This window comes from Phacochoerus africanus, chromosome 15 (assembly GCF_016906955.1).
Source record: "Phacochoerus africanus isolate WHEZ1 chromosome 15, ROS_Pafr_v1, whole genome shotgun sequence".
NCBI classification, from domain to species: domain Eukaryota; kingdom Metazoa; phylum Chordata; class Mammalia; order Artiodactyla; family Suidae; genus Phacochoerus; species Phacochoerus africanus.
Window position 1 is genome coordinate 107,084,442 of NC_062558.1, and position 22,622 is coordinate 107,107,063.

At 45.8% G+C, this 22,622-nt stretch overlaps 1 protein-coding gene across 1 annotated transcript in view; it reads right to left on the bottom strand.

The window, feature by feature from the left end:
- PDLIM1 (PDZ and LIM domain 1) overlaps positions 1 to 22,364 on the bottom strand; it is a 50,267-nt gene extending 27,903 nt beyond the window's left edge. The window contains exons 1-3 of the mRNA XM_047761051.1: positions 22,136 to 22,364; positions 4,326 to 4,477; positions 1,778 to 1,862 (exon numbers count right to left, since the gene is read on the bottom strand). Coding sequence (XP_047617007.1) covers positions 1,778 to 1,862; positions 4,326 to 4,477; positions 22,136 to 22,231 — 333 coding nt within the window. The 5' untranslated portion in view covers positions 22,232 to 22,364. The remainder of the gene's footprint in view (positions 1 to 1,777; positions 1,863 to 4,325; positions 4,478 to 22,135) is intronic.
- Positions 22,365 to 22,622: the final 258 nt, after the last annotated feature.

The window sequence follows — 22,622 nt, forward strand, 5'->3', positions numbered from 1 at the left end:
TGCAAAATGATCCTTAAAGTGAGTCTTAGGATTCTTAGGTAGGATTTTTATTATATTAAATGGAAAAATTTTGTGTGACTTCATTTCTGACATTTTAATGAAAGCCACTGAAAGAAGATCACTTATATACAATCATTCAAATCACCCACACTAATTCACCCAGTGAGTTCACTTTCACACAAGTTTGTTTTATGTGTAAAAGGTAAGTAGCTGTATGTTATCCCTTGATTATAGCTCAGTACACCGTAACAATTAAAATATCCCAAATTTAGAAAAAAAAAAATTAAAGTTCAAATGTTCTTTTTTTTTAGGGTCACACCCATGACACGTGGAGGTTCCCAGGCTAGGGGTCAAACTGGAGCTACAGCCACCCCAGAGCAACTCAGGATCTGAGCCACATCGTGTGACCTACACCACAGCTCACAGCAACATCAGATCCTTAACCCACTGAGCAAGGCCAGGGATTGAACCTGCAAATTCATGGTTACTAGCCAGATTCGTTTCTGCTGTGCCACAACAGGAACTCCCCCAGAGTTCAAATCTTCAGTTTGAGCCAAATGTATAAGATTCACAAACCAATCTAAGTTTTCAAAAGCCATTATCAACCTATCTACTAACATATGTCTAATAATGCATTAATTTATCTATTAATTTATTCCATACTTTGTGAAAAGTAGCATTATGAGGTGTGAGCAATTTTACACAATGTTTTAAATATTCTTCTTTACATTTTCCCCCGTATTTCTAAAGAATATTCATTCATTGTAGATAATTTAGAAGATGTAGTTAAAGAAGAAATAAAATCACTTATAGTCTAAGTATTATGTACAAATATGGAAGCTTAGGACAATCTCTCATCCTAGGAAATTCTATTTGGCCAACAAATTCTGCACTGACTACCACATTTTCCAATACCACTTCATTTTAGTAATTTTAAGGTCTCATGGGAGTCCCCGCCTTGGCTCAGTGGTTAACCAACCCAAATAGCACCCATAAGGACACAGGTTTGATCCCTGGCCTCGCACAGTGGGTTAAGGATCTGGTGTTGCCATGAGCAGCGGTGTAGGTTGCAGACAAGGCTCGGATCCTGCATTGCTGTGGGTGTGGCATAGGCTGGCGGCTATAGCTCCAATTAGCCCCCTAGCCTGGGAACCTCCATTTGCCTTGGGTGTGGCCCTAAAAAGACCAAAAAAAAAAAAAAAATTTAAGGTCTTACTTTAAGGAAACGAGAGATTTCCGTCCTAAGGCTCATGGAAACCAGGGAGTAGGGCACTGGGTCGGGGGGGGGGGGGGGGGGGGGGGGGGGGGGAGGTAAGGGAGGGGAAACGGGTTGGAGAAGTAGGTTTAATAGTAAAATGTCCCTGCAGCTCCTCTAGGCTCTAGGCCTCAGGATCCAAACTTCTGTGCATCCCCAGCATGATTCATTGACGGCTGCCATCCATAACGAGCTGAGTCAGTGCCTTTCTCTGGCTGTGCGGTCCTGCCACCCTGCTCTGCACAGGAAAGCTTCCACCCGCTTCCCGTATCCCCTTCCTACCCGCTGTGTCCAGCCCAGGCCCTGGTGTCACTACCCTGGGGTTTTCCAGCCCTTTCCTCCTACAGTTCCCTTACGGGAAGAAGCGAACAAGAGCCAGGTCCCAGCAGTGGCAGTGGAGGGCCTTCCCTGCGTCTTATCCCCAGCCTCCAGGGCAGGAAAAATGGGAGTGTGCTGAGCGGTGTCAAAAGCGGAAAAGACTCTGAGTGGTGAGAGCAAAGGCCGCCATGAGCAAGTACTTACTTGGGGTTCAGAGGCTAAATTCATCTTGTATGGGTGACGTTTCCCTTCCTCTGTCACCAGAGGAGACCAGATTTTCTGTTCAGATCTGCAACAGATTGACAAAGCTGTTGTTTCATACATGCTAAAAATTGTGGGAAAGTGTCCTCTCTTCCCCAAATACTGGCCTCTGAACTAGCACTCTGCCCCCCACCCCCGCCTTCCCCTCCCACTTTGCCACCAGTGCGACTTTTAAAAGCATCAGCCTCATGATGTCATGTCTGATGACTGCCCACGCTCAGCCCTGAGGGATTCCCAAGCTGCTGGCAATTCTTCTGGTCTCACCCTCCCCCATCATGCTCTGTGACGCTGACCCCAGCCACACTGGCCTCTGCCACTCCTGAGCAGGCCTCACACCACCCTCCCTCTGCTCAGAATGGAATGCTCTTCTCTATCTCCTCCACTGTTCTTTTTTTTTTTTTTCTTTTAGGGCATATGGAAGTTCCCAGACTATGGGGTCGAATCAGAGCTGTAGCTGCTGGTCTAAGCCACAGCCACAGCAATGTGAGATCCGAGCAGCATCTGTGACCCACACCACAGCTCATGGCCATGGCAGACCCCCAACCCACTGAGCGAGGCCAGGGATCAAACCCTCATCCTCATGGATACCAGTTGGATACCATTCTGGATTCAAAACAGATAACCAACTTGTTTGTGAAGCATGTCTGGACCAAATAAAATGATGCCTCCTTGTCTGAGGAGAATTTCTTTGTACTAATCACACAGCAACTCTCACAATGTCATCACAGTTTTCATGAGTGTATCTTTTTTTTTTTTTTGTCTTTTTAGGGCCACACCCATGGCATATGGAAGTTACCAGGCTAGGGGGCAAATTGGGAGCTGTAGCAGCAGGCCTACACCACAACCACAGCAACACAGGATCCGAGCTGTGTTTGCGTCCTACAGCATAGCTCATGGCAACACCAGATCCTTAACCAACTGAACAAGGCCAGGGATCGAACCTGTGTCCTCATGGATGCTAGTCAGATTCATTTCTGCTGAGCTATGATGGGAATTCCCACTAGTGTATCTTTTTTGGTTTTGTTTTGTGGCCATGCCTGTGGCATGCAGAAGTTCCCGGGGCCAAAGATGGAACCCAAGCCAGTGACAGTGCCAGATCCTTAACCTGCTAGGCCAGCAGGGAACACTGTGTATTTTTCACTTGTCCAAGTAGATAATGTTTGTACTTATCTTTGAACTGTCAGAGTGCTTAGCGCAGGGCCAGATATAGGAAAGATAGAGCTGTTTTGCTTGCTGGTAAATGGATCCCCAAAATCAATTAAACTATGAAAGAATTAATGTTAAAGGAGAGGATTTGGACAGAGATAGAAATGGACACAAGCATGAGGGGTAAATGTGCTTCTGAGGGTTTAGCAGTAACACGGTGCACCTCCACAGGGTAGGACTCCAAAGTATTCAAGATGTTTTGACATCCTGCCTCACACTTGGTCCTCCTATCAGTCCCGGGGCACGAGGTAGAAGAAAGTGATAAGCGACTTCACAAATGAGAGCAAAGGGATCATGATGAAGAAACGTGTGAGTTAAGGTTAAGGAGACATTAAAGACAGATTATAGGAGATGAGAAAGAAGGACGTGAACTTGACCTAACAGGAAAGAGGGAGCCATACAGGCTGAACCAAATCACTTCCAACACCATGCCTTTGCAGGGCCCCTTCCAAGACAATATGGAAGAGAAATGGGAATTCTGCCGCAATGACAACTTCCAGTGCGTTCCCCTCATCTGTCAACCTGTTGAGAACATCCACCCCAGCTCTCCTTTCTTTCTTTTTTTTTTTTTTGGCTTTTTAGGGCTGCACCTGCAGCATTAGGGAAGTTCCCAGGCTAGTGGTCGAATTGGAGCTATAGCTAAGGCCTTCACCACAGCCACAGCAACACAGGATTCCAGCTGCATCTGCGATCTACATCACAGCTCACGACAACGCCAGATCCTTAACCCACTGAACAAGGCCAGGAATCGAACCTGCATCCTCATGGATGCTAGTCAGATTTGTTAACCACTGAGGCATAGGAACTGCCCCAGCTCTCCTTTCTTGAACTTTTAACTTACACGAGGCACTTTATCTAACACGCTAAAGTCTTTCTCTGTTACTATAAACTCCTGGTGTAGCACACACGGCTCAGTGCAGTGTGGCAAGAGCAGCATCCTAAGTAGATTCTCCACCGTTTCCAGGAAGAACGTTTCACTTCATTATACCTGACAGTACATAACTGAGATAACTGATTTCACCTCTTCCAAATTTTGGTCAGTTGTGTTAGATCAAGTGAAAATTCAAATATCTGAGGGAAAGCTGCCCACACTGTGAGAAGCACTGTGGACATCAGAGAGGAAGATGAGCAAGCTGAAATTCCCACTGCCAGACCCTGCCGCCTGCCTACAGTAGATGTAGCACTGAGTCAGTGGGTGCAGGGGATTCTGAAATCGGGGAGACAGGTCTGCCCACGAACAGCTTCCAGTCAACCAGAAATGAGTGAGCGTTTCCACGGGCCTCACCTGGCTACTGTGAGAGTCATGTTGTCTGTGCAGCCCTTGATTTTGTTCTGAGCTTCCAAGTGGGTCATGTTGCTAGTATTTTCCCCGTCAATGGCTGTGATTACATCTCCAATACATAAGTTAGCTATCGCAGCCTTGCTCCCGGGAGTGACCTGGAAAAAAGGAGAGAGCAGGATAGTCACTATTTGTCTCTAAAGAAACCACTGGGTAAGTTACCACCAGCTTAAGGATTCACTGATAAGGATCAAGACATTTAAAAAGGAAAGAGGGCTGAAATCCCAATTATTGTTTCAAGAGTAACAATCCTTATGGTTAAGTAAAATATTATGGTTTACAAAGAGTCTATGTACCATCTCGGTGCTTCCTGACAATGATCTTGTGAGAAAAGAAGGCACATATCAGCCCCCATGTTAGAGATCAGGAAACTGAGGTTTAGAAAGATTTGTGGGAGTTCCCGTTGTGGCTCAGTGGTTAACGAATCCGACTAGGAACCATGAGGTTGCAGATTCGGTTCCTGCCCTTGCTCAGTGGGTTAACGATCCGGCGTTGCCGTGAGCTATGGTGTAGGTTGCAGACGCGACTCGGATCCCGTGTTGCTGTGGCTCTGGCGTAGGCCGGTGGCTACGGCTCCGAATGGACCCCTAGCCTGGGAATCTCCATATGCCGCAGGAGTGGCCCAAGAAATAGCAAAAAAAAGACCAAAAAAAAAAAAAAAAGAAAATACCTGGTAATAAAAAAAAAAATGTCTCTGAGGTTAGAACTACTCCAAAATGAGTTTGTCTGTGTTCGCTTGAAAAAATAGTTGTACATCTTTGCATGAGGTATGATATTTATTCAGGTCGAATGGAATGCTCAGGAGGCAGATGGATTTGGTGACCTATTGCGGTCATTGGCTGGCTTCCCCCAGGCATTGGTGGCCCAACAGATTTGGAACCACTGGCTTTAGAAGCATTGACGTGTAGAAAATCAGCCACCTGTAGGGCCTGACCTTAATAGCCAACTTCCTGGATTAGAGGAAATGAACCAGTATCCTATCATATTTTAAAATATTTGGGAGTTTCCTTTGTGGCTCAGTGGAAACAAACCCAATGAGGATTCGGGTTTGATCCCCTGGCCTTGCTCAGTGGGTTAAGGATCTGACATTGCTATGAGCTGTGGTATAGGTTGCAGATGCGACTCAGGTCTGGCGTTGCTCTGGCTGTGGCGTAGACTGGCAGCTGTAGTAGCCTAGTCGGATTCGTTAACCACTGCGCCAAGACAGGAACTCCTACCAGGTATTTTCTTAAACCAAGGTACACTACAACTAGGACTCTCATCCCAGGGTCAGTCCATGATTTTGACATTAAAAGATCTTCCTTGACAGCAAATCCAAGAACCCCCCACATTCCCCTCCCCACCACCCCGGGAGCAGAGTGGTGGTAACTGTGCAGACTCCCAGCACCCACAGGGTTCTGGCCTCACCTTGAAGAAGGCCCTTGACTCCCAGAAGCCCAGTGAGGAAGATCTTGTGAACACTCGGGGGTCTCCTTAAGGCTGAACCCCAGGTAAGAGGCCCTTCAAGGTATCAAACCAGGACACAAGACTCATGTCCTGAGCCTCCATACCTGACGCAGTTTTCAGCAGCCAGTTTCCAATCAGCCCTTGCCAAACGGAAAACACTGACCCTTCTGAGGTGGCTGGTGCAATGCTATGGTCATGGTCCATCCCCCCCTCCCCAACCATCAGCACCCTGATCCCACAAAATAAGGGGTGGATGACTTGCTCCTTGAGATTCCTTCCGGTTCAGACATGCTATGACTTTATCAGGCAAAACTCTCCCGGAACGTAGCAGGATGTGGAAACCAGCGCAGAGACCTTGACCTCTTAACCTTCCTTTCTGGCTTTCCCATCATCTGTTTACCAGAGATCTGACCTTTAGAAAACGAAAGCCTCCAACCCAAGGTTCAGACCTTCTTCTCACGCAGCCACTGGGAAAAGACATTTGATACAGGCAAGCGTAGGCCACTCTCCTCTCTGTCAACTTTGGGGAGTTGGCTCTGAGTCACCCAGTACATGCAGTAAAAACAAATTCCTCTCATTTTCTGCCCATCCTCCTAAGGAGACTGAGCTGGTGTGACTTCATGTATATTTCGCTTTTTCCAAAACAACACAGACCCCTTGTTTTAAAAATGGCCCTAAGCATCAGTTTGTTTGGGAAAAGCTATGGTTCTGGGTTGGCATATTTTATCTCTAGAGAAAGTGGCCTGATTGAACTCATTTATCATGATCAACTCTCACAGCATTAAAGTGAAGGCCCTGTGGATAAAATCCAAAATCACTGTTGTGGAGTTCCCGTCATGGCGCAGGGGTTAAAGAATCTGACTAGGAACCATGAGATTGCCGGTTCAATCCCTGGCCTTGCTCAGTGGGTTAAGGATCTGGCGTTGCCGTGAGCTGTGGTGTAGGTCGCAGATGCGGCTCAGATCCCGCGTTGCTGTGGCTCTGGCGTAGGCCAGTGGCTACAGCTCTGATTCAACCCCTAGCCTGGGAATCTCCATGTGCCCCGGGAGCAGCTCAAGAAAAGACAAAAAAAAAAAAAAACCCAACAACAACAACAAAAAAATCAGTGTTGAGGTCCCTAAGGATCATCCCCCCTCAAAGTCCTAACTACAGGGGCCTTCCTTCCTTCTTCCCACCTCAGGGCCTTAGTACTTGCTATAGCCACACCCTAATTAACCTCTAGGCCTAAATGACTCTTCTCACAGAGGCCATTCCTAAGCTCTAATCTACAATAGATCCCCATCACCCCTTTCCTACACTCTCTTCTTCATGGCATTTGTCACATTAGGTTTGTAAATCTATTTTGTGGGTTCGTTTAATGCTTGAGAGCCTACTAAACAATAAGATGTGTGAGAGCAGGAGTTTGTCTGCCTTTTGCACTGTGGTATCCCAGTGCTTCCCACAATGACTAGCACATAGTAGGTGTTCAAAAAATATCTGTCCAGTGAATGTCTGAATTCAAAATAGACAGCACTGTAAACTACATAATCACGCTGCTTCATTTCATATGCTTTTAAAAAAAATTCCAAAAGGAATCAATCATTTTCCCCAGCATCACTATCCTGGAATGATTGAGACCACTCACAAAACTAAAATGATGAGGTGGGGGGCAAGGGGAGGGGCTGCAAACAGCTTGAGAAAGTGGAAATAGAAGTTTCTTTTTACTTTCATATGCTCCGCTGCTAAGAACTCTGGAATTTCCAGCATTTGGTTCAAACTGTCTTAGAGGCGAGGCATTTCTGCTAATCCTGACAGATCCTGGACAAGCTAGAACCAGTCTTAAGAGCCCTGCATCTGAGTAATCAAGGCCCAGCCATCCCATTTTTTGGTCTGATTTTTTCTTTTAAGCCAAAGTAATGGGAAGCCAAAGGAAATCTCAAAAAGTTACAAGACAGCATCAGTAGATGGGACTTGGACAGAATCACAGGTAAGTAGATTGAGTCCACATTCTTTTAAGAGCTATCTATTTCTGGGGGAAAAATGATTTTCAACAAATTATGAGATTTGCCTTTTACAAAGTTCTTTCACATACCATTTCCTATTTGAGATAATAATAATGATGAACTCATCATCAACATGTAAGATAATTTCACAGGTGAAGACATTGAGACTCAAAAAAAGTTGTGACGGATTCAAGTTGACACACTAAAGGTTGGAGCTTAAACTTGAAACCAGATCTCCGTGTTCCAAATTCCATTCCCTTTCTGCTTTACTGCAAGGCCCACTGTCAAAGCCAAAAAGAAATCCAGAATTGAGGAGACTCATCTGCTGTGGCCCTCAACACAGGGAACTGGAGTGTCACAAACTCCTACCAAGGCCTGGGTGCCCCCCCACCATCCTCCAGACACCCACCTCCATTGCTCTGCACTGAGCCAGGGCCAAGTAACAACCCCCCTACTGAAATACTCAAATCAGAACTGAAAAGACCTCAGGAGAAGGCCTGTCTCTAACACCGGTTAGCTCCCATCTTGGATGGAGGACTGCAATCCTTACTGCACACTAACTATTCATTCATAATCATATCAATATCCATCAGTTAATGAGAGTTAATTATGTGTCAACACAGGTTAAGTGTTTGGCAAGGGTTAATGGACCAATCCTCTTGCGATGCTATCAAGTAGCCAACATTATTTGCATCATCACAGATGAGGAAATGGAGCAACAGGGGTTAAGTAGTTTGCCTGAGGTTACACAGCTGGTGAGTGGCTGGTATACCACACGGTCTGTTCTAATTTCCTCCCAACCATCAAATTCCATAAGAACCAGCTCATGATGGAGTCAGCTGAAATCCTATACTCTCACCCAAGTAAGAGGACCATTAACTCAATGGACATCCTCAAAAACCCTCTTTCAGATTTCTTTCCCAGAGACCATACAACTTGATCACACAACTCTCTCTGCGTGGGAAATAAATGGGGTTAGGCGCAATCTCCAGGAATAAACAATCTGCCATTTTCTGCTGAATTCACCCATGTCTCCCTCATTCTTTGCCCCCGCCCCAGGCAGACATTTGCTCAGAGGCCAATCTGTACCTCCAACCTGTACTACAAGTTCCTAATGAATCTTTTTTTTCAGGGCCACAGATGCAGCATATGAAAGTTCCCAGGCTAGGGGTCGAATCGCAGCTGTAGCTGCTGGCCTACACCACAACCACAGCAACACAGGATCTGAGCTGCATCTGCCACCTACACCACAGCTCACGGCAATGCCGGAACCTTAACCCACTGAGCAAGGCCAGGAATCGAACCCGCAACCTCATGGATAGTGGTCGGGTTCTTAACCTGCTGAGCCACAGTGGGAACTCCCCTAATGCATCTTTAAAGTCTGTGCATTGCTGCCAGACTCGTGAGCACATAAGAAGGTCAGAGAATTTCACTTCTAAATGATACAGGACTATGAAGTTGCTCCCCTATGTTCTTCGATTTACAGCTAAATAACTGAATATTGCTGTTAAATAGAACTGAATGCATACCCACAGGCTACAACAAATGAAGAGATAACGTGCCTTCTCCGTATTAAGGCATGGGTCTGTTTTATCCCTCCTCTGTACCTCTCATTCATTCATTCATTCATTCATTCATCAGATATTCCTTAAGCATACTCTGAAAGAGTGTAGCTTACTGATTAAGATGTGGTTTCTTTTTTTTTTCTTTTTTTTTGTCTTTTGTTGTTGTTGTTATTGTTGTTGTTGCTATTTCTTGGGCCGCTCCCGCGGCACATGGAAGTTCCCAGGCTAGGGGTTGAATCGGAGCTGTAGCCACCGGCCTACGCCAGAGCCACAGCAACGCGGGATCCGAGCCGCGTCTGCGACCTACACCATAGCTCACGGCAACGCCGGATCGTTAACCCACTGAGCAAGGGCAGGGACCGAACCCGCAACCTCATGGTTCCTAGTCGGATTCGTTAACCACTGCGCCATGACGGGAACTCCCAAGATGTGGTTTCTGATGTCAGATGGCCAGGGTTCAAGCACCTGTCTCTGGTGCTTGTGAGTTAAGGATTCATTCTTGAGCGGGATATTTCACCGCTGTGTGCCTCGCTCTGCTCATCTGTAAAACAGGGATGATAACAGCCCTGGCATCAGATGGCTGCTGTGAGGATTACATGAGATGGTGTAGGCAGGGCACACCGGCAAGCTCACCACCTCCTGGGGCAGACAGGTACGTACCACAGCTGCGGAGTGCCGTGCTAGAAACTAGTAAAGAGGTAATAGGAGCCTAAAGGTGGAATCAGGGAAGACTCCTTGGAGGAGGTGTTGTTTAAAACTGTGCAAAGGTACTACAGGAGGCAGGAAAGAGCCTGCTGACTTATAGGAACAGCATGTGGACTGGCATGGAGAAAACACAGGAAGTGAAGGCAGAGGAAGGGGATGAGTCGGGAGATATAAACACAAACCAGGCTGTAAGAGTTCTGTTTTTTTTTTTTTTTTTCCTAACAAGATTGTACTTTATCTGGAAAACAATGGGGGAACAACAAGGGATTTAAACATAGCCTCTGACTCAACTGCCCAGTTACTGCCAAGAATTAACCGCTGAGCCTTAGGTCTGCTGAGGCTAAGATGACTGTATTTGACAGACATATTCTCAGGGCAGTTGAGAGAAGTAGATGCATTCAAGGAGATCAACCATTCAGCTTCCAAGCCAGCCACTGTGAGGCCAGCTTACCCTAGAAGACTGATCAGAAGGCACTGCCACTTAAAAGTACATGTTCCAATGACAGCTAAATGGAGTCTTTTTAACTCCTTAGGCTCAAGATTGAAAGCTGGAGGCCAATGAAATGAATCTAACCTACCATCTTGGCTTTTCAAAATTTAAATTGTGGAATTCCCGCTGTGGCTCAGCAGTTAACGAACCCGACTAGTATCCATGAGGACTAGGGTTTGATCCCTGACCTTGCTCAGTGGGTTAAGGATCTGGCATTGCCGTAAGCTGTGGTGCAGGTCGAAGACACAGCTTGGATCCCATGTTGCTGTGGTTGTGGTGTAGGCCATCGGCCTATAGCTCCGATTGGACCTCTAGCCTGGGCATCTGCATATGCCACAGATGCAGCCCTAAAAAGCAAAAAAAAAAAAAAAAAAGAAAAGAAAATTTAATTGCTCTGCTCCCTTTAGCTGAGGCACACTCTCCACTTAGTCACAGCTCTCACCACACTCCACGGCCCCCCACACAGAAACCTGGGACCAGCTGTCATTTATCATCATTCTTGTAGCTATTCATTTAGTTCTTCCACTACCTCACCCTCAAGTCAAAACTCTTGTATGCTGCCTCCTAACTTTCATGAAAAATGTGCTTGTGACCACTGGCTTAGTTTAAACGTTATATAAGGAGTTCCCACTGGGGCCCAGTGGTAACAAACCCAACTACCATCCATGAGGATGTGGGTTCGATCCCTGGTCTTGCTCAGTGTGTTAAAGATCCAGCGTTGCTGTGAGCTGTGGTGTAGGTTGCAGACGAGGCTTGGATCCCGCACAGCTACAGCTCCGATTCAACCCCTAGCCTGGGAACTTCCATATGCTGCGTGTACAGCCCTAAAAAGACAAAAAAATTAAAATAAATAAGTAAAAGTTACATAAAGTAAGATTACACATAGAAATGTTTTATGGCTAGTTCTACAAGACAACCAGGTAGGCCCAGGACAGAAACTTCTTTTCCCATTTCATTCTCAACAGTGTTCCAGTCTGGATGACAAATTGTACTGCCACTCTTTTGACAGAGATGGGGATTTTAACCAAATACTTGTCACATAGTTTAAACAGTTCTGACTCAGAGTTGCTGGGTTGTTTTTTTTTTCCCCCTCAGGGAAAGGTTCTCTGACTTACCTGTGAACAGGAATACCCGTCCATTTCTTGAATGTTTAGGGAACACTGTTAACCCTTGGAAATGGCATCTAAACTTCAGGCCAGAAATTGGCCCAGCTCACCAGCAACTCAGGAGGAAACTGACATTTGCAACGATGAGCCAGTGGTTCCCAACTAAGGTAATCGACAGAGCCCCTTGGATTTTAAAAATAAACAGACCTCTACACCCTACTTCAGATCTACTGAGAGGGTCTACACAGTGGGACCAAGGAATCTGTACCTTTGTAAATCTTCCCAGAAAACTCCGATGCTAACTTGCTAGGTTTGGAAACTTCCAGGAAGATGATGGTCCTTTCCTCTGAAGCACTCTCCTTGAACAAAGTTATCAGGTAAACAAAAATACTTAAACCCTAAAATCTCAGCACCTCAAAAACAACTTCAAGGCTTACACTCTTGCTAAGGTACATAGAACACCCTTAAAAGAAACACCAACTAGAATAGTACTTTTCTATCTCTTACCAAAATGGTTAAAAAAAATTTTTTTAAAAGCCCCCTATACTGTTGGTCAGCATCCTTGAAGATGCCATATAAATGGAAATAATTTTATTCCAGATATCTAAATAACTCAACATGGTTTTTATTTTACTTCGGCCAGAAAACTCACAGCTAAATGTAGTGTGCAATTACAGAAACCACCTGATTTAAAGGTCCTGGCACATCCTTTTTTCCTCTCTGTTCCAATCTTTTGTTAAGTCTTCTCTTTTTTTTTGTCTTTTTAGGGCTGCACCCACAGCATATGGAGGTTCCCAGGCTAGAGGGCTAATCAGAGCTGTAGCCACCGGCCTATGCCACAGCCAGAGCAACGCAGGATCCAAGCCACATCTGAGACCTACGCCACAGCTCACGGATCCTTAACCCGCTGAGCAAGGCCGGGGATCGAACCTGTAACCTCATGGTTCCTAGTCAGATTCGTTTCTGCTACGCCACAACAGGAAATCCCTTTTGTTAAGTCTTCTGATGCGTGTTCTTGTGCTTGAAATTTTGTAGTTATGTATTTTGCTATTGTAAATCACCTTAAATCCATTTTACAAGTTGGGTATATTAATTAAACATGAAATAATGATAGTTTAGCACTTCTAACATCACACAAAATCAGACTGGGATAAAGAAATTTGGCATTCAAGTTCAATCTCAGTGCCATCCACCTTTAGGGACAACCGCCTCTGAACTACTGGCTGTGTCAAAAGTATTCAGGTATAAATTTAAAAGACTCTGGGCTGGGTGACAAAGCAGAGCCCAGCCCCGCAGTATGCCATTTAGATGTGGAATTTGAACTCTCCTTAGTCAGACTTCTGACTCAATTTGTTTGTGGGCCCAGGCTATGGCACAGGCTTTGAAACCACATCATAGCCACATAAGATGTATGAGCCTATGCAAGTTGGCCTGAAAACCCCCAGAATGTTTCAAAATGTTCTTGGTTACTCTATAACCATTTTCTCAAGAAAATGAGGCAATAAAGTAATTGAGGTGCTTGTAGCTGAGCTGTGCCTTGATCCAGCTTCACTTCACACTCAGTGAAAGCAGAAGCTGTTAATGCTAATGGGTGGCCCATCAAAGAGATTTTTTGCCCTCTTAGTCTCAAAGACCAACTGTCATTTCTTAGGAATATAATTCAAAAACATATAGCAAAGTAGAATAACCTAATTGATCAAGAAGTCATCGGTCTCTCAAAAGTCCCATACAAGTCCCTCTGAACCCCATGGGCTTTTAAACAGTCCCAATAACAACCACCCGTAACCCAAAGCCTAACCCTTCACTAAACATAACCTTGTGTAGTTACTCTATGTTTCTTCATTTAATAAATGAAACTTCTAATAGTATCAACCTCATTCATTGTTGGAAGGATTAAATGAGATCACATTTGTAAAGGGTTTAGAACAATGGCTGGCCCATAATTAACACACAATACACAGCAGCTACCATTAGTATTTTTTTAACAGTACCGCTGTATCTCCACACCTTCTATGTGTTAGCCATAGCGCTACACTCCCTCTATACATCATCCTCATCTGTACCACAACCTTAAAAGACAAGTACTATTATTATCACTTTACAAATGAGGGCACTAAGGTTTCAGGGGCTAACCTTGCACAAAGTCATACAGCTAATACACAGACAAGATAAGGTTTGAACCCAGATCAGGCTTCAAGACTTCATTTTCCCACCACACCAAGATGGCTTTAATTCTTGACTTGCTGGATTAAAAATAAAGCAGAAAGTATAGGAGTTCCTGTTGTGGCTCAGTGGCAACAGACCCAACTAGCATCCATGAGGACATGGGTTTGATCCCTGGTCTCCCTCGGTGGGTTAAGGATCCGGCATTGCCCATCATGAGCGGAGGTGTAGGATGCAGATGCAGCTTGGATTTGGCATTGCTGTGTCTGTGGTATAGGCCAGCAGCTGTAGCTCCCATTTGACCCCTAGCCTGGGAACTTCCATATGCTGTGGGTATGGCCCTAAAAAGCAAAAAAAAAAAAAAAAAATTAAGGCAGAAAAGTACAAAGCAATGACATCTACATAGTTCACCATGACATGGTAATTTGATTTTTAAAATGCTATGTGAATGAGGAATTCTTCTGTGGTGCAGCAGGTTAGGGATCTGTCACTGCAGTGGTGCAGGTTTGATCCCTGGACCCAGGGAACTTTCACAAGCTGCAAGTTTAAAAAAAAAAAAAAACCACGTGAATGGGGAAAAAATCCAGTAATTTTTGCAGCAAACTGTTAACAGTGTTTACCTCTGGGAGGTAAGACTAGAGAAAGGCGTGGTGAAGGTTTTCACCTTGGGCTGTCCACATTTTTATATGATTTGATCTTTTATAACAAGCACAAGGGTTTTTATGCAAGCTTTTTAAATGACGTGTAACACGAATAGAGAAAAGTACATGAATCATAAAAAAAAAAACAGCTAGACGGATACTCAAAGAGCACCCATGGAGTCTGTGCCAAATAAAAAGAACATTTCATGACTTCCAAAGCCCCCTCATGCTCCTCCCCATCACCAACCTCCTGGCAAAAGTTTCTGTGATCCTGACTTTTAACATGATAGATTAATTTTGCCTGATTAATTTCATATAACTGCAAAGTGGCATTCCACTTTGTCTGACTCATTCCTCACAACATCCTGTGTTCCTGTCTGTCTCATCCATGTCATTGTGCATGGTTGGAATTCCTTCATTAACGTTGCTTCAGTGTTTTACCACATTATCTATATGATATAAATATACTTATTTATATACCACCATTTATTTTTCCATTCCACTGTTAGTCATTTGCATTGTTTTGAGTTTGGGTCTCTAGTGAAGAGCGCTGCTTTGAAGATTCTTTTTTTTTTTTTTTTTGCTTTTTTAGGGCTGCACTGCAGCATATAGATACTCCCAGGCTAGGGGTCTAATCAGAGCTACACGTGCCAGCCTACACCACAGCCACAGCAATGAAGGATCCGAGCCACATCTGCGAACTATACCACAGCTCATGGCAACGCCAGCTCCTTAACCCACTGAGCAAAGCCAGGGATCGAACCCACAACTTCATGGTTCCTAGTTGGATTGTTTCCACTGTGCCACAATGGGAATTCCTGCTTTGAAGATTCTTGACATATCTTTTGGACATGTTTCTATTGAGCATTTAACTTGAATTTGAGGGTCATAGGGTCTGATCATGTTCAGCTCTGGAGGTGTACTTTTTATAATTTTTTAAAAAGAAGTGGATATAAATCATTGCTACATCACCTGAATTTTACAGATAGAATTTTTCTCTACCTGTATGCATTTGACATTTTTATCCTATATAAGTCACTTCTATGTCCTTATTTTCTTATTTTACATGAATAGTCCTACCTATTAAAATTAGGCCAAGTTCTTGGTCAAGAACCTGACCTCCTACAAGACCAAAGTGTTCTTCAGAAAGTCGTTTTTCATGTTTATGGCATTTATGAAGAAGGCAGGGTACTACACATATGAAAATACACTACGGACCTCAGTTAAGGACGAGCTTTCCAGGGCACCCACTACGGCACTAGTAATAGTATCGATAATCACACAGGGTGCTGAGTGCATTACAGAAATTACCTTTTTCATCTTGGGTTTATCACGGGTACATTTTGTTCTGGTCTTGGCTCAGCTGCCACTTCCAGGCCCACCCGTCTGGGCAAGATGGATCTGCCTACTCTCTGATCATCTTCATTTGCCACAAAAACTACCCCCAAATCCCCTCCTGACAACACAGCAGGATTTTCTCTGGCAAATCCTCCAGCTCCTCTGCCCTTCTGTTCTTCCCTGTCCACATGGCCATGGCATGCCATGGCTGGACTGTCATCTCTCCCAGATGGAGCCATGGCGTCTAGCTTTTCAGGAGGAACAGGAAGGGGAGATGCTGCTCCCTGCTAGGCTCTGAGCTCCAGGAGCACTCGGGCTGAGCCACAGAGCAGCTGGAGGCCAGCCAGCCAACCCCATGGGCACACCGGACTCTGGGGTGACGATCCTGGGAGAGTCCTACCCCTCGTGTTGATGCCTGAACCACCATTAGCCCTTCTCAGAGCTGGGGGCTGGGTAATATTTGGCCAATGAAATGCTGACAGTTATGGCTTATCAGGAGGCAGAATAGAGTGGTTAAAGCTGGCCCATGAGTCAATCTGCCTGACTTCAAATCCCAGCGATTCAATTTACTATGTGTCCTGTGTCTCTGTGTCACGGGTTGTAGGAAGCAAAGAACATAATGCAAGTGCACACCTAGCAGAGCAGGCACTCAAAAATATTAGCTGCTATTAAAACATTATTAGGACAAAGAGGTAAAGGCCATGGGCTATGAAGCCAGCCAAATTCCAGCTCTGTCACCCACTACTATATGACAAGGGCAAAGTACTTAATGTTTCCATGGCTCAGTTTCTTCATCTGTAAAATGGGCTTCTTAATTGCATCTCCCTCACAAGATACTGGTGAGGATTACTGAAAGAAGATATTAAGCACTTAGAACACTGCCTGGAATATAAAATATCTTATATATAGTTTAACTATGGTCATTGTTGTAAGCCGATCAAATAAGTATTTTTCATACAGATCTTTCAAGTATAAACGAAGGCACTTGTAATTAACATAAGTCATTTGGGCACAGATACAGATGAATAACACGAATTCCTCTGAAAACATTTCTGAATTTATAATACATTTTCTCAATCAACTGGTGACTGAAAGTACAACTAATGCCATAATGAGAGTCTGAGACACTTTTCAACAAAAAAGTGGGCCCTCATATTCCCAGGGTACAAAATTATTGGTTTGCATGCTTATTATTTTATTTTATCTTCACGGAGAATTGAACCCCAGACAAGGCACAATGATATCCCCAGGGTCATGCAGTATGGTGCTCAAGACTAGAGCTAAGCCTGAGTCCCTGCTCTGGACCCTGTAAAAGGTACACTGTAAAGCTGTACAGAGGTTCTGGCAGCTTCTCTAGGATCTCCTCTGAGATGTACTCAAAATCAAATCATCCTTTAAAAATTAATTTTCTGGAGTTCCCACTGTGGCTCAGCAGTATCGAACCAGACTAGTATCTGTGAGGACAGGGGTTCAATCCCTGGCCTCGCTCAGTGGGTTAAAGGATCCGGCGTTGTCATGAGCTGTGGTATAGGTCACACACACAGCCTGGATCCCACATTGTTGTGGCTGCGGTGTGGGCTGGCAGCTCAGCTCCGATTCGACCCCTGGAACTTCCATATGCCACGGGTGCAGCCCTAAAAATACAATAATAATAATAATTTTCTGACATAGCCACTTTTGCTTATTTTTAATGAGCCTTTACTTTTTCTTTCACAAAGAAGTTCAATCATTGAAAATTTTTATAAATTCAAACAAATTACCTGACCTACAGACATGGAGCTTCTCCTCTGTAAAAAAAAAAAAAGAAAAGAATATCCAGGTCCCTCTCCTCCAGGAAGCAATGGCAAGTGACAGCTTAGGGACTGAGCACAGCTTGGAAGCCAGCCCTAAACTAGTCTCAGCACGAGAGCAATTCTAGTCCTGCTCAGACTAGAAAAGTGACCTCAGTGGTTAGATGATAATCTCCTCTCAATCATCTGTCCCATTGCAATACCTTAACACCATTCCTCTCAGCTCTCTCCTCCTCAAAGACAAGCCAGCGAGGTTGGCATCCAGGAGTCTGGGTAAGGGGCAGGGTCTCTGGTCAGAGGGATATAACATGGCTTGGTGAATTTCAAGCTGGTAAATTCAAGCATCACTTCCATGCTATTCCCTGTAATCCATCCTCTTCCTCCTCTCCTTAGATGAGCGGGAGCAGCTAATATTTCCCAGGTGATCAATTGCACAGAATGTGGGAGTAGAGAGCAAGGGCCATTAATGCATAATGAACCTTTATGGAAAAATCTCGTTTTTCACAACCTGACAGATAAACTCTGCGCTTTTGACCTCAAGGACACTATGTAAACCTAGTTGAGTCTGGAAATAACACTCTTAAAAATCAGAAAAGACCCTCTGACTGAGTATCCATTTTTAAGCACCCCTTAGGATACCGGAGTGAAAACCAGAGGCTCTTAGCAAAGGCCTCCCCAGGATTCAAGAGGCAAATGAGCAATTCCTCCTACCAAGGGCACCCCCTTATCTCTGGCCCCACCCCTTCCTGTCTTTAGTCAGTTGCTGGGACAGAAAAACAGTCAACATAAACTCAGCAGCAATTTTGGCCTGGGTGTGGATTCTCTGAAGGCTTCCCTTGAAAGCAACTAGAGGAAATAAGAAATTGGCATGGAAAAAAAAAAAAAAAAAAGGAGATAGACAAGTGTGGATTTAGAGCAGGAATTGATAGTGAAAAAATGTCAGGGGACAATTGCAAATGTGTGCCTGCATCATCAGGGAGTCCAAGGTAGAGGCTTAAATGAGAAACTGGGAAAAGGAAGAAAGATAGTTTATGTCCATTTAAAGTTGGAGATCTGCACTGAAATTTTAACTTTATTACAATAACACAGAGGAAAAGATTGAAGAACAAAAGCAGCTGTTCACACACACAAATGTGTTGTTTGATTTCCTCCAGAAACTGGCAAAATTAAGCTCTGGTGTTCAGGATGCATATTTGGGGGATAAAACTATAAACTAGAAGGTAATTACCAGAAATCAGCATAGGGTTATGTGTAATGAGCTGCTGGGGTCCTTGCAATGTTCTGCTTCTTTTTTTTTTTTTTTTTTTTTCTTTTTTAGGGCTGCACCTGCAGCATGTGGAAGTTCCCAGGCAGCTGGCCTACACCACAGGCGCAGCAACGCGGGGTCAGAGCCGCATCTGCTTGTAGCAACACCAGATCCTTAACCCACTGAGGCCAGGGATTGAACCCACATCCTCATGGATGCTAGTCGGTCCATAACCTGCTAAGCCACAATGGGAACTCTACAATGCTACAATGTTCCGTTTCTTGATTTGGGTGGTAACACTACAGGTATGTATTTTATAACCATTTGCTGTGCTTTTATGACTATTTAATTTCACAATTTAAAAAAGTAAAAAAGTTAAAAAAGGAAAATGAAACAATTTCAAGTACACAAGATTACAAAGTAATATTTGGGAGCTTAAATAGTTTAACAAAAGACTGGAACCACTACCAGAATAATTCAATTCATGCAAGAGAAAGCAAACATAGCGATTCAAATAAAAGGCACTCCTCTCCTAGCCTAATTTTATGGTTTGCTTTGGTGTGGAGACTCAAAGTCTGCCTGTACACAAACATAGCAAACTGATCTGACCAGAATGATAAACGCAGCACGCCTACCAGCCAAAAGGTGTGTATAACTTACTAGATGCTCACATCTCCCCACTACTCTTCACTGTTTACAGAGAAATCTCGCATAATTTAACTCACAGCCAATGGCTAGAATTATCCCATTGCAGAGATTAAAAAAAAAAAGAAAGAAAGAAAGAAAAAGCAGCCTCAGATAGTAGATAGCTCACCCCAGGTAGAGCTCAAGTAAGAAGCAGAAATCAGATTCACACCAGATCTGAGACAGCCACCTCAGGGACCCTTTATGACAACGATTTCCCCATCTCCAGGAAGTTAGGAGGCCAATGATTTTTCCACATGGAAATAATGAGATGAATAAACAGGTAAATTACTGTTAGCAAGAAAATGTCACCTCCTGAGTCACTTTCACTTTTCTATTAAAGCACCAGCCAAGGGCATCATAAAGATTAGCTTCCCTCAATAGACCCTGACAACCTTGAGAGTGGAGCTGTGTTTCTCATTTGGGACTCCAGGGCTTTGCACGGTTTCTAGAATATGCTATATGGTCATGAAACATGTGCTAATAAATAAACAAACATACGAGAGTATAAACTAATGAGTTCATAGTATTGTGTTTTCTACCCCATACCATCATTCCTGCACAGTGCCACTTGCATTGCTTTTAAAAGCATCTCAAGGAGTTCCCGTCATGGCACAGTGGTTAACGAATCCAACTAGGAACCATGAGGTTGCGGGTTCGGTCCCTGCCCTTGCTCAGTGGGTTAACGATCCGGCGTTGCCGTGAGCTGTGGTGTAGGTCACAGATGTGGCTCGGATCCCGCATTGCTGTGGCTCTGGTGTAGGCCAGCGGCTACAGCTCTGATTCGACCCCTAGCCTGGGAACCTCCATATGCCGTGGGAGCGGCTCAAGAAAAAGGCAAAAAGACAAGAAGAAAAAAAAAAAGGCATCTCAAACGACTGGCAGTAACTGCCCTTTTAACAGATGGCCAATATATATATTCTCCAATTCTTAATTCTTCAATGTCATACATAAATTCCGAAGTGGAGAGGGCTGACAGGTTAATTATAGACACAAAGAGCAGGGACAAATGCACTATGAGGTAAGCGAGTCTAAATGTGCCTTCCTTGGATAAGCATTTATTAATAAGCCTGTAGAGATTTACTGGGCACAGCCAGGTTCTGCTTAGTGCCAGGCTTGGGGGCGGGGTCCAGATTTGGGGAAGGCACAGTTTCTGCGCTTGAGGAATCCTGCTGCTGGCTGAGAAGATATTGTGTACCTGCAAGAATAATCAAAGAGGTCCCCATGGGACAGCAGGTGAAAGATGGGGAGAAGATAGGGCCTAGGAACTGAAGTACCTGCCCCTTTTGGGAGCGGGATGGTCACAGAAGACCCCATCACACCACTAAGCCCACCTGGAAGGAAATGCAGTTAGGGCCATCGCTGGAGAAAAACCGAAGAGGAGGCCCCAGTTCTTTTCCTCCTGCACCTCTCACCATATTCTTTCAGGGGCTGGAGGCAGGGACTTAAGTCAAAAAGACCCTTAGGGATCTTCCCCTTCCCTCTCTACCTTCCTACTCCAAGAAAAGCAGAATGTTCAAATGGCTGGGAAGGCAGGTCTAGGGTCACCTTCAGCAAGAGGATAAGCCTAAGAATGAAATGAGCGGCCTAGCAAGGTGTGGACACCAGAGGGCTGTTTGCTCCCTTCTTTCAATATTTCTTAGCCCCTCTCTAGGTGTCACAGTGAATGTGGCAACTCTCGGTGGGGCATTAAACTTGCCTTTAGCCCAGATTAGATGATCAAAGCCTGGGCCTGGAAACACTGAGCCTGGGTCTCCCTTGGGTTTCTGCTTTATTTAGGAGTGAAGGATCTGGTCATCTCTGACTGAACCTGGGCCCTTCCAAACAGAGGAGGACCTTCCAAAAATTTTTCAAGCACCAACTTCCCTCAGACGCACCCACACAAGGTGGGAACCCCACCCCTGGGGGAAAAGGGCTGATCGATTAATAATCCCAAAAAGGAGTAGACTATCCAACAAGGTTTTTATTCGGGTTGGTTTGTTTCCAAAAATCCCACCATTTCTCCAAAAGACATTAGGGAGGTGAAACCTGCTCATGGATCAAGTCCAAAGACTAAGAAACTAGTTGTTTCGATTGCTGTATTTAACGTTAATATCACTAGCCCACCCATTCCACTTCATTTTCCAGGTCGTTCCTGCTACTTCAAACTACTTTCTGCCACTCTGCGGCTTCTGAAGAACGGGGAACTGCTATCTCCCAGCGTGCGGCATCTGCGGAGATCCTCGGCCCCTGGATCTCTCCGCCCCTCGCCGGCTGACAAAGCGCATCCACACAACGGCCATGCTTCCGGGGCGAAGAACGAAAACTGCCCCCTTCTTTCCCGCGAACGAGGTAAGTAGATGCTCTGCAGCCGGCAGGCTCGCCCTAGAGCGCGGCGTTAGGCAAGGGCGGCGGGAGCCGAGGGCCCAAGGCGCGCGGAAAGCGCTTGGCGCACCTGGCGCACCTGGATGCGCCCGGCAGTCCCGGCTCGGTCCCAGGCTCCCAAAACCGCCGTCTCCGCCAGCGCCTGCCGGGCCCCCGCCGCCCCAGGTCCCCTCCAGGACACGCCACTCCCCAGCCTGGGATGGCCCCGCTCCCCTCGTGTCGCCGGCTGCTCTTACCCGCGAGATGGCGAGAGGCTGCTCGAAGTCCTTGCCCCCCACGAGGCGGAAGCCCCACGGCCCCGGGCCCTGGAGAACAATTTGCTGGGTGGTCATGGCGCGGTGACGGCGGGCGGCGACCCGAACGGACAGACCTGGCAGGAGGCAGAACGGCGCGCTGGGCTCCCCGGCAGCTGTCGGAAAAAGAGCGCGCGGCTTGGTCCCCGGGAGCCTGGGGCGGGCGGGAGGAGGGCGGGGGCGGCTCCGCCCAGGTCGGCGTCGCGGCCGTCCGCCCAGCCCGTCCTCCCTCCCGCGGCCCGCAGCCGCACCCCGCCCCGCGCGCCCGCTGAGGGCTCCCGCCGGGAGTTAGGCGGAGAAAGCCCGGGGTCGGGTCAGGGGAGGAGTGGGGGCTCGAGATCTCAGCAGCCCCGCCCCGGCCCCCAGCGCCACCTCCCTGCCTTCCCACCTGCCACCCGGCTGCGCTCCCAGCCCCGCCGCAGGCGCCAGG